Here is a 12,649-nt window from a genome sequence, read left to right as displayed (position 1 = left end):
ATCTGCCCACCTCAGCCCCCACAGAGTGATGGGATTACAGGGATGTGCCAACACACCAGGCTAACTTTTTTTTTAAGCTGAGATACTTATCTATGTCATAAGACAACCTTTGTTCATGGTACAGTTCTGCTCGTCATTTTTCTATAATTTGTGACCATGTCCCCCAGAGCCCAAACTTTGTCCCAGGTATTGTCTGCTCTTTGAGTCCATTAATTTCCCCTAAACATCACTTACTTTTTCTTTAAACTCTTTCCCCTAAAAAGGATATTTAAATTTCAACCATCTGGCCCTTCTTTGAGTCTTGTACTTTGTGTGATTCCCATGCACTTGTGCACATTATTAAATGTGTATGCTTTTTCTCCTGTTGATCTGTTGATTATCCGTTTATTTCAGCATACTCAAATAATTGAATCTTCAGAGGGAAAGTTTAAACTTCCCTATACTTCTATGTTTTAAAACACACACAACAGTTTTTTTGTTTTTACAATTAAAAAAAAGAAAAAGGATAAGATGAAGCAAGATACTGATTTAGTTTAGAAAAGAGAGTCTCAGTCCATAGGCGAGCATCCTTTTTCCTTGAGGGCTCTTAAATGTCAAACAAGATTATGACAAGAAGCCTCTGGAGATATTTTGAATGATTGGTGTAAACCCTGAAGACTTTTCACACTCATTCAAGTCTTCCCAAAGTCCTCTGTTCTTGAAGTAGTTGGGCTGGGGTGGGGATAGCCACATTATCTTCAATCATCTCTCCAGGATCTGTCGCCCAACTCACTGGTCCCCCTAACTCCTAAGCCCCCCTCCTGGGGGCCACTTCCTCCTGAACACAAAACCAGCCTTGTTAAGAGGCATCTAGACCCCATTCCTGAATCCCTGGGGATGGGAAAGAGAAGACTGAATAGATTTCATATTCTCTCTCCTCCTGCCCTCTTGCCTTGGACAAAAGCAGCCCTTTCAGAGAAAGACTCTATACCCTTTCCCTCCCAGCACCAATTTCACCTTTGTCCAAGCCTCTTTAACCAGAAAAAGTCCAGGACAGAACACCAATAGCTCCATATTGGTATGGGGGGAAGGCAGAAAAGGCAAGAGAAGGAAAAGGTGATGGAGCATAGAGGGGAAGTGGCTCACTGTGTCACTCCACCAGGTTACTAAAGCTGCTAAAAAGCGAGGCCCAGGACAAGGGGAGTGAGCCAGGGAGGATCCCCTCCTACTTTTCACCTGGTGTCTGGCCACACCTCACCTCATGGTAGGACAAGAGCTGGAGAGAAGGAGCAGGCAGGGCAGCCTGTTTGAAGGGAGGGATGTGGGGAGGAATGTGTGGGTGGGGTGACCTCAAGGCTTTTGCTCTCGGTCCCCAATGTATCCTGAGACCCCAAGAGTAAGAGCCCAGTGTATGCAGTCCTCCCCGGCTGGCAGATTTGCCTTAGGCCTCTAGAGTACCCTACTTTCTTCCCCTCCATCAAGAGAGCACCCTAGGACCTGGAGGTGCTGTCCTTCCTGTCATCACCCTGGGCTCAGAGGCTGGGAGTTGCCGGGCCCCCTCATAAGGCAAAAAAGAGCTGAGAGTTTTTAAAACTCAGGAGATCAGATCTGAAAGGGCCCCTAGAAAGCTGTCTAGGGCAACCCCTCATTTCACCCATAGGGACACTGAGGCCCAGGGGACAAGGACTTTCCCTAAAGACATACAGTAAAGTGAAATTGATTCAATTGTGAGTTAAAAGAGTATTTAGATGCTGGAGGATCACCTGAGGCCAGGAGTTGGAGACCAACCTGGACAACAAAATGAGACTCTTTCTTTATTATTATTATTATTTTAAAAAAGAAGAATATTTAATCCTGCACTCTGTGAAGAGCTGGTTAAGCAAGGAGAAACAATGGCAATTTATCTTCAAGGAGACTGGGATGGAATCTTCAGCTTTATAAAGGAGCAGTATGAAATTGATTTCTCAGACAAGGGGACGGGAGGTAATGATGGAGACAGAAAGCACTCAAGGCTGGGCTTACCAAATTTAATTTTGATTATTTTGAATGGGCTCATATCTCCTTGGCCCAACATGGTTTTTAATATTGCTGGGGCTAGTCGGGGGCGGGTTCAAGAAGGGAGTTAAAGTAAACTTTCTCCAAGTCCGCACTGCCAGCCCTGTGCCACTCTAGAGGTCCTCTTTCTTAGGGTTAAAAAATAATAATAAAAAAAAAAAAAAAAAGAAAAAGAAAACACCAAGAAAAAAAAAAACCCACAAAAAAACACAACACACAGTTAACCACCTGTCAGGGCTGAGGATACAATGAGACTCCTGGAAAAAGAGCTTTTCATGCATGCGTAATATATTTGTTCAGCTATTCACTTAATGAAGCTGATAAATGTGATGCAAGACAATAGTCAAGTTAATCTATTTAGTAAAATGTTTTGGGACTTTCAGGCTACGTTAAGGAGGGGAGCGTCCTGCGACATTTTCATTTAAATGCGCTCATCTCCTCTCTTAGACTGCACAAGGGGGTTCGGTCAATCTATGTGAATATAATTTCTTATAAATGTGTCTTTAATGGGTTTAATTCACCCTTGCCAGCTGTTTTTGGGGCTATTTTGTAAGAGCAAAACAAACGTTTCGGGCTTGGAAAGCTAGTTAAAATTAGTTTCGGTCAGCGAGGCCAAGCTATATTTCCTGCAAACCATCTGCTTGATTGGCACAATAGAAGGATTTTCAAGGAAAAAGAGGGGAGTGAGTGTGAAAGGGATGGGGGTGAGGGGGGGAGACACTAGAAAGAGCTGGGGCAGCGGTAGCTCCTAGTGGCCTATTCTGAAGGTGAACCCCTTAGAGCAGTCTTAATAGAGAGGCTTGCGAAGAGGGGCTGGGGCGGTAGGAAAGCTCTTTCAGCCCCAGCCTCGCAGCCCTCCTCCTTCGCCTCCCGGTTAGCTCCCTCTTTTTCCCCCCCGCCTAGAGAAACCAAGCGTCAAGCCCTTTTCCCTGTCTCCTCCCGGCATCCGGCCAATCTTTCAAAAACCCGCTCTCACTCTGTTGGCAGCTCCGGCAGGGAGCCTGGAAGCCCGGGGGTCTGAAGCCTGCAAAGGGTGACCTTGGAGTCGCAGCCTTTCCTAAACGGACATTCGCCATCTTTTCAGAGGGCTGGGAAGCCTTAGGCCACTCTCTACTTTGCAGTGCCCGTTTCACCTCTCTGGCTGACCTTCTCTTAATCGAGACGTTCCAGGCACCGCCCGCACTGGAGAGGGCCATGCGCTCTGTTGCTGCTGCTGCCCCTTCAAGGTGCCTGGGTCAGAGACGCGCCCACTCTCCCCTGCTCTGTGGAAAAGAAACCCCCAAAGTGCGTTCGGACACGCTTGTTCTACTGTCCTTGGGAGGTTTCGGCAGCTCTGGCTACCTAGGCCCGGGGAGCCCCAGCCGGATCTGCTGCTGCTGCCTCCCCCATCGAGCAGTCGCGCCTGTGGCATACGCAAGGACCTTAAACCCCAAACCCCGGCCTCGGATTCTGTTTCCCCCTCTCATCTTCTTTTCTCTTGAAAAAGAAATAGAAAGCTCAGCCTTGAGACAAAGAGCGCAAGTGATTTCTCCGAAATAAACTTGAAGATAACGACGTAACAATGAATGGCAGGACGCACAAAACCCCATGGGCTCAGGTCAAATGGCATTAGTCACAGGTCTTAGTCGCAGCAGCGGCGCCGCGCAGCCCCTTAGGCTATCGCGGAGTTTGAAAAGACGCGTTCAAGAAGATCACTTAAAGTAAGATCCATTCGTCAGATTTCTTGCTTCCTTAGGATTTATTTTGCCTTTTCACTGGCGACCAGCCCTCGCCCCCTCACCCCCGCCCTCACTTTTCCTCTTTGGCGCTTTAGGAATTCTTTAGAGGCCTTGGAGACCGACCCCAGGAAGCCGGGTCCACGTGGATCGCAGCAAGGGGTTGATCCACCCTCCAAAAAATGGAAGGGCAGACTTTTAAAAGCCGAGAAGTTAGTAGCAGTTAGTCTATAGTAAGGCAGAATGGCGAGGGCCTGGGGCAGGGGTTACGGGGTGGCAGGAAGCCTGTCAACGGGCAGGAAACGGTGAAAACTACACCCGGGCAAATGCCCCAACACGGAAGGAGGCGCTGGGAAGGGCTCACCCTGGCTTCAACTTCTTACCATTCCCCACTCAAAAAAAAAAAAAAAAAAAAAAAAAAAAAAAAAAAAAAGAAAGAAAGAAAGAAAGAAAGAAAGAAAAGAAAAAAAATTCAAGTTTATTTTGGCAAATAGAGACTCTATTCTGATCATCCAGAAGATTTGGACAAGCGCTTCACCGGTAGGGAATCAAACACTCTGAAGCCTCCGGCGCATCCTTCTGGGAACTGGCAATTGCCCAAGTCCTTCGGACGAGGGGAGAAAAAGGGGTGGGGGGCAGAAGGAAAGGGAGTGGGAGAAGGAGGGAGGTGGGCCTGAGGAAAAAACGAAGGGAGAGGATGGGACAGTGGGAAGCTGTCACGTGACAAAGTTAAAGTGCAGGTGTTCAGATAGTTCATACTTTTCCCCCCTATTTTATTGCAAACTTCAAAAAGAGGAACTTTTGACATTCTTCACAGATCTCCCTCTTCTATCCAGGGGGCTCCAATTAACTCAGGCAAGGAACTTCCCATATTTAAATAGCCCCTTATTTAAAAGTTGTTTCTTTCCTGATTGGTTTTCTCTCGCTGCTGATAACCAAGAGCAATCTTGGGCTCAGAAACTCCGCACTTACGTCATCTTCTAGCATTAATTCGCCTCTGGAGCCGGGCCCCAAATAACTTTTTAATTTGAATCAAGGGAGAGTTTTAGCGGGCTCCGTTTCTGGTTTAATGTGATATAAATCGCAGATGCACTTTTATTGAATGGTTAAAGCAGCGACATGGAGATCATCAACACAAAACACCCCGAACAAAACCATCGAGAGAAATAAAGCTGGTTAATAAGATTTTTGAGAAAGCTTTGTGTTAAAAAGCAAAAAGGAAAACCAGCTGAAGGTGACAGTTAGTTCATGGTTAATAGGATCAGGGCGGCCTGACGGGGGCTGCACACTTCTCTTTGGGGAGGTTCAGCCACACTAAAGAGATGAATGGGACATTTAACACATCTGTTATCTCGCCGAACAGAGAAACAGGGGGAATCGAGTCAGTGCCACCTCAGCCCCAACCTGAGGAAAGCGAAGAGACTGTCTCCAGGAAGATTCTCCTTTGAAGCTCTACATTCGGAGGAGGCTTTCTTGGGGTGGACCAACATTCTTGAGACCCGCATTCTTCCCTCCGGTTTTCACGCATTTGTGGGTTGTAGTTAATTAAGAAGCTGCCAAGTTAAGCACCCCACAGTCGTAGGTCTCTCTCTCTGGACAACATCTGGACCTGCGCTGCTCTGGCTTAAAATGTCAGGGCTGTGAATTTCAACTTAAACTGCCGAGAGCTCCCTGCGGTTGGAGAAGGGCCAGAATAGCACTCATAGCCGTTGGACACCCTTACCCGAGGCAGCTTCCGGCCAGCCTAAACCCTTTGTAAGCGGAATCCTGCCGTTCTGCAGCCCAGCGCTGCTCTTCTCCTCACCTCCCGCAAGGTGAGGTGCAGAGAGCCCCTTGCAGAAACCCCTAGAGAAAACAGTTTTCCAAGTTGCTGGGAGTTTGAAGGAGACTCGTTTTACTGTTCAGGAATCCACCAACTCTCAAACTCAACCAGTCTAGAAATGAAGTAACTCCAGACCTCTTCCCACTCTTTCGGACACCCATCCAGTGGCCCCAAAGCATTCATTTCCAAGTCTCCCTGAGTCGTCAGAATGGGACTTCTAAGACTGGTTTCACTCACCCCTACATTTGCTTAACTCTTCAGTTGGAGTAACGGATAGGGCTGGAGACTAGAGAGGGAGTATATTTTCATGTTCACTGACTTGAAACTTTTCATTGCCCCACCCCCACAAGAAGGAAAGTAACTTTGCTAATAGCCTGAAGATGTATTTCTATGAATATTTATTGATTTATTTTCCAGGCTTAGCAGGGGAGCTGCAAATAAATTTAGTGCGTTCTTTAAATAATTCCTTTTCTATGAGGCAAGATGTCATCTGAAACTTCTAAATAGGCATTTAATTAGGCCGGGTGTTGCTTCGGAACAAAAACCTTCGGCGAGAGCTTTGGGGGCTCACTGTATTGCAAAGAGGCGGTCGATATGCAGAATTGATGCGCGCAGGCCTTTGTTGTCCGCCCATTGTGCGGGCCATGCTTATGAAGACTAATCCAATCATAAATTGCACCCCTGCGCCAATCAGAGCGCCCAGAGCCTCCAGCGAATGAAGCTCAAGTGGAGAACTTTGTTGAACTTCATTGTCAGAGCTGTCACTTTTCAAAGTGCTTTAGCAGGCGGGCCACTATAAAACCATCACCTCGACGGGAGGATCACGGAGGACTTGCAGACACCCAAGTGGGATCGTTACTTGGAGACCTTTGCTAAGCCCAAGAGAGAGGACACTGCGGGGGCGGGAGGGGCAGGAAGCGAGGCGTTTACCCTCCGGCCACTGAAAGAAGGGTTATTTCGCCCGCCCCACGCCTATCATGATGTTCCCCGGGCTCCTCGCGCCCCCCGCCGGGTACCCTAGCCTCCTGCGGCCCACCCCCACCTTGACGCTGCCCCAGTCCCTGCAGTCGGCATTTTCCGGCCACTCCAGCTTCCTGGTGGAGGATCTGATCCGCATCAGCCGGCCCCCCGCCTACCTGCCCCGCAGCGTGCCCACCGCCAGCATGTCGCCGCCCAGGCAGGGGGCCCCCACGGCCCTCACCGACACGGGGGCCTCGGACCTGGGCTCCCCTGGTCCTGGCAGCCGGCGGGGCAGCTCTCCGCCAACTGCCGTCTCCCCTGCCAGCGAGCCCACATTTCTGAAGTTTGGAGTGAACGCCATCCTCTCCTCGGGGCCCAGAACAGGTAAGTGAGTGCCCGTTCAGGTGCCAGGCATGTGCCAAGTCCTCCTGGCCTCAGTTTCCTCTAGCGAGCAGGCACCCTCACGCATATCCGTGCACACACGTAGGCACAAATTCTGAGGACCTACGTCTGGCGATGTGAGACTAGTCCAGTCATTTCCGGGGAAGAAAAGCCCCCAGGCTAGCCCCATCCTCGGAATGAACTTCAGCACATGCAGTCAGAGACAGTGCGGAGTCGTCTGGCGTGGTAACGCTGAGCGCACGCCCCTGGACGTCTGTGTTTCTGCCATGCAGCATCTAGGAGACAGTTTCTTTTTTAAACTCAATACGATATATTTATTGTATTAGCTAATATTATACATCTGCAATTTCTTTCCTCCCCACTCAGTCCTACCTATCTCGTTAGTGCCTAGGATGGAGATTGGGGTAGCGTGTGACGCCGCAAAGAATCTCGTTGGGGGAAAAGGAAAGAGTTTTACAGACAAGACAATGTTAGGAAGATTTATTTTACCCTGTCAATATGTAAGAAAGATGTCTTTGAAACCAGATGAAGGGTTACTCATATCGTGTGTTCAACGTGCTATACAATAGGCAAGTACGTAATCAGATTCTTTCTGTCTCCCTCCCTTCTTTCTGCCTCCTCTCCACTGCCCGCCAGAAACATCCCCAGCCTTGCTCCAGAGCGTCCCTCCCAAGACCTTCGCCTTTCCCTACTTCGAAGGGTCCTTTCAGCCTTTCATCAGATCTTCTTATTTCCCAGGTAGGTCTCTACGGCTTCCTTGGGCGAGGTTGGGAGGCGTCCCAGTCCCGACCGGCCCGTCGCTCCCTGCCCCAAAGTCGTATTTCTCCGTCCACCCCTCAGGGTTATGCTCTGGTTCAGAGGTTGCGAGGCGTACAACATTCACGAATCCGTCGCGCCAATTTGATGCCCTATTTAGCACAAGCAGTGACTGCTTGACACTTTGCACCAATTCCCTGCTCTACAAATTAGCAGGAATTGTCATGGTCCCAATTTGAGGCGGTTCCCTTCCCGGCGAGGAGCTGTTGGCATCCCTTCACGCCGCGGTTTTCCCACAGAGTCAGTGCACTTGGCCACGATTCCCCACAAAGGTTTCAGCACCATGACCAATTGGTCAGCTCCTCCGGGCAGCCACACACAGACCGGCCCTAGTCCCTCCACGCCGCCAAGAGACACCTACCAGCCGGGGCTAATTTCTCTTTAAGACTCATTCAGGGCTTCGGGCTTTTCACAAGACCACATGGGGTGCCCTCTTGTGTGGGATGCCTAGGGTCACCCAGAGGGAGGGGGGACTAGATTCTCCCCCAATCCCAACCTCCTATTTCCAACCTGATTTCCCAACCCCTTCTCATATCCCTTTCCCACCCTGTCTTTTAAAATACCATTGATCTTGAAAAATAAGAAGCAGTTGGAAGAAAGCCCATAATTGTGTCCCAGCCTAAAGGAGCAACACCTTAAACAGCTTCCACCAGGGTTTAATCCCGTAACCTCACTGGTGATTCAAACTATGGCTCAAAAACTCTGCAACTGGTCAAAACTCAAAAGGAGGCAGGGGAGTCCCTATAAAGAGAAGGGAAACTGGGTATGGCTTGTGGGGGTTGGGTAAAATCATGACAGCACTCCCAAATATTAGCGAAAGACACAAGCCATTGATTTTTTAAAGGGGGAGAGAGAATTCACCACCTACCCTCCTCCCCAGCACCACCACCATTCACACTGCTGCTAATAATGGAATTTGCTCCCTTTCTCCGTCATCTCAATGCTCTAACAAAAACAACCCGAGCTTTATAAATAGCTTTTCATGTCCATTTAATGAAAACGATTCGGGGAAGAGAAGCCTCTGCCATCAGTATTCTCCCAATGGTCTTGGCCTGCAGTTGTGTTTAGTTTGAAAGTGTAAATCTCTTTTGTCCCAGTAATATATGGCTTTCGCTGCTTGTCCTCAGTCTTTTTCTGTTAGTTCATTACTACACAATTACCATTCACGCTTCATTAGAGTCTCTGTTTCTTTTTGTTTTGTTTTTTTTTTTCTTTCGCTTAAAGCAAAACTCTCCCCCCTTTTATCATGCCAATATGCATTGGGAAGCAGTCAATGTGCTAATTAGCTGCCACTTTTCATGTATTCCGGCCGAATTCTTTACGTTTCGTGGGGGGGAGGGGAAGAAGGATTAATATAAAAAAGATGAATACTTATTGGATTTTTCAAAAAATCTAAATCGGATTTTTCCCTCTTTATCAAAATAGTAAAGCACGTCATTTTCATCTAAAGAATGCAAAAGCCACCGAAATGATAAAAGCTTAGGGGATAAACCCAGTGGCTTCGGCTAGATATTTTATTTTTATTTTTGTAATTTATTTTTTCTATTGCTGTTTTAGTTAATGTGCGCAAGTTTCTTTCCCTGGGTCCACTGAATGGAAAAACGAAACAGGCTATTGTAGGGGCTGTTTTCTATGTTTCAGTGGTTCTACCTAATCCGGGTTTGCATGGTTGAAAGGGAAAGTTATTTGGGCGGAAAGCGCCTTTCACTCTCGCAGGTTTGTAGGTTCGTGGCCTATTCTCCTAGGGTAGAAAAAGGAGCGCTTTAAAGAGATGAAGGATCAGAGTGAAAAGCCAGGGAGAGCCACGTTGCGAGGGGTGGGGGGGTTACGCCCACTCACTCGCCACCTCCCTCCACCCTGCAGCGTCCTCCAGCGTCGTGCCCATCCCCGGGACCTTCTCCTGGCCTCTGGCCGCGCGCGGGAAGCCTAGGCGGGGCATGCTGCGTCGAGCAGTCTTCTCGGACGTGCAGCGCAAGGCGCTGGAGAAGATGTTCCAGAAGCAGAAGTACATCAGCAAGCCCGACCGCAAGAAGTTGGCGGCCAAGTTGGGCCTGAAAGACTCGCAGGTGAGGGCAGTTCGTTCACAGTACCCATCCCCCGCCCTCTCGCTTCGCTCCCTCCCAGGCGCACCCGTCAATTGCAAGGGTTCGGAAACCACTTAGGTCCCACTGTACAGATGGGAAAATCGAGGCCTAAAGAGGGAGTGAGTACATGGGCCACCACCCTCGAGGCTCCGCGGGGCAGCCCTCTTCTCTCCCCACCCCAACTCCCAGCCCTCCCTCCCTGGCTCAGCGGCCCCCAGCCCCGCCCTTTGCGGCTGGGCGGCAATGGATGAATCAAAAGAAACCTCGAGCTGAGGCGGGGGCGGAGTCAATGCTGGAATCCACCTGGACTCCTTTCTACGGGTAGGGAGCGGGCACAGTCCGGAGTACAGAACCTGCTCCCCACTCCACTCCACTTCCCACCCCCTTGCATCCCTGGGGACCCCTGATCTGACCTTTGCTTCTCCCTTCCTGTCGCCGGCGGGGACATCCCAGGTGAAAATCTGGTTCCAGAACCGACGCATGAAATGGCGGAACTCCAAGGAGCGCGAACTCCTGTCTAGCGGGGGCTGCCGCGAGCAGACCCTGCCCACCAAGCTCAATCCGCACCCGGACCTCAGCGACGTGGGCCAGAAGGGCCCTGGGGACGAAGAGGAGGAGGAGGAGGAGGGCCCGGGCAGCCCCCGCCACCGCCTGGCCTATCACGCGTCGCCCGACCCCCCGCACCTGCGGGACCCGCGGCTACCAGGGCCGCTGCCGCTCTCGCCCGCGCACTCGAGCAGCCCGGGGAAACCTTCGGACTTCTCAGACTCCGAGGAGGAGGAAGAGGGCGAGGAGGAGGAGGAAATCACCGTGTCCTAGAAGCCGCTCGCACGCCCGAGTACTGTTTCTAAGTGCTTTGAAATTGAAGAAGTGGGGTCCAGTCTGCGCGTTCACTTTGTTCCAGTGCCCAGATGCTGCCTCTCCCCACCGTAGCACCATCACTTCGCTGAGGGCGCCACAGGCCCTGTCGTGGCCCCAAAGAGGATTTTCCTTCTCCCACACCACCTCCAAATGGTCCTCCCCACATAAGTTAACTTTAAGTCTTGGTCCCAGCCTTAACTTTTCAGCAAAAGCTCCATTCTATTTTGTTTATTGTAAATTATTTTAAACACAATGGGGTGTGCTCCAGTGCCGCAGCCTGGACCTGTGAGAGCCAGGCCCTGCTGGTCGTTAGCAGCAACCACTCTATATGGTAGGAAATCTATTTATGGAGGAGGAAACCGAGTTAGGAGTGAAAACACCAAATCATGTAACTAACTCCAACACGCTTGACTCTCCAGATCCTTCCACCTCCCCTAACAGGAAGCAAGGACCTCCTATTCCTCTCCAGTCTGTCATCTCCACCCCCACCCTCTCCACCCATCTCCTGGCTTCCCATAGACATTCTCTTAGAAAGCTCAAACATTTCTAAAAAGAATACATATACATATTATCAATGCCTTCTGGCCCAAGGCACAACATGCATATTGAGTCCTCTCTGTCACCTGCCAAAAGCTCTCTGGGGAAAGAAGTGGATTCTCTAAAGGGGGAGAAGAAGCTGTCTCTATTCCTGTATGTGTGTTTTAAAAGTTCTTCTTTTTAATTTCTGTATCCATGCTATATGCACCATGCACTCTACCTTGTTCCCTTTTATTATTACTAGGGAGGTGTTGCTGAGCTGCAAACCTCCTGGGCACCAGGCATGATGTGGACAGAGAGACCTACACAGCCTCTTCGATTTTTTTTTTTTAACTGAACTTTGCTGTCTTTGCACAGCTTTTATGAACTGTACACTATTTTGTACACACATGTTGTATGGATATTTTATACCAAGGTTATTGTGAATGACTATAAAGCACTGACTAGATTTCTTTCTTGCTTTTTTCTTGCAATGGCTTTTAAACTTTGAAAAGGTAGCTGTTTGATTGCATAACTTATAAAGAAATACTTATTTTGTATTTTTACCATGTACAGATTTTTATATATGTATATATGTATCAAATGAACAAATGCCAAATAAAAAGTAGAATGGGTGCAATCAATCCTGATGTCATTTATGCAGAGAATGGCAGAGCTGAATGGAATGGAACTGTTCTAGCCCAAGGGCTGGGTTTTATAGGAGGTAAGCTAAGGTTCAAGAGGAGCAGGCTCTTGTCCAAAGCTACCCAGCTAGTAAGTAGCCACACTGCAACTAGAAGCCATCTGACTCTCAGGCTAGTGCCTCTTCTGCTTTCATATGCCTTAAAGTAATCATATTTGCTGTTACAAGTAAAGTAGCTCCAGAGTGATACCAAAAAAAAATTGAATCTGCAGTAGCTGCCTCCCATTCTCTAAGGACTGAAATGATGGGCTAAGAGAAATCCTTGATGCAAGTCCATCTGAGTGGCTCATGTAGGTGATGGCTTTTCTTTTCCTCCTTGAAGGCATTTTTCATGGTCCTCAGGGAAGCTGCAAAATTGGTCTTGAGTCATTCCTTCTGTGTATGACCTGATTTCATCAGGAATGTCATCTATAGGCCTGATGTGGGAGCCCAGATATGGACTCTGGGGTCTGTGTATGAAACGAAGTTCTTTAAAAACTAGCTTTCAGCAGGAATTATTCTTTAATCAGCAAGCTAGGGAGTACAGAACATCAGGTTAGATCCTGGTGGGGGCTTTTGTGCCCTTTGAGAGTTTGGTCTTCCCAATCAGCCATGTTTCTTTGCAATCCTAACCCAAACTCATGGTAGTTTGCATTATATTTGAAATTTGAATACATTCAATTTTATATTGACCCTATTTTCAAATAATACAAAAAGGCCCCATGCTAGATCCCCTCCTGGGCTTGTTCCTGATGTT

At 48.8% G+C, this 12,649-nt stretch overlaps 1 protein-coding gene across 1 annotated transcript; it reads left to right on the top strand.

Moving 5' to 3' along the window:
* Positions 1–6,396: 6,396 nt before the first annotated feature.
* Positions 6,397–11,839, top strand: DBX1 (developing brain homeobox 1). The gene is made up of 4 exons (XM_002807323.6): positions 6,397–6,915; positions 7,570–7,671; positions 9,613–9,815; positions 10,287–11,839. The coding sequence occupies exons 1-4, from the start codon at positions 6,549–6,551 to the stop codon at positions 10,650–10,652; spliced, it is 1,038 nt and encodes a 345-aa protein (XP_002807369.2). The 5' UTR covers positions 6,397–6,548; the 3' UTR covers positions 10,653–11,839.
* Positions 11,840–12,649: the final 810 nt, after the last annotated feature.

The sequence above is a fragment of the Callithrix jacchus genome, chromosome 10 (genome assembly GCF_049354715.1).
Source record: "Callithrix jacchus isolate 240 chromosome 10, calJac240_pri, whole genome shotgun sequence".
Lineage (NCBI taxonomy): Eukaryota > Metazoa > Chordata > Mammalia > Primates > Cebidae > Callithrix > Callithrix jacchus.
The sequence above is the reverse complement of the archived record's forward strand: the minus strand, read 5'-3'. Positions and strand labels throughout refer to the sequence as shown.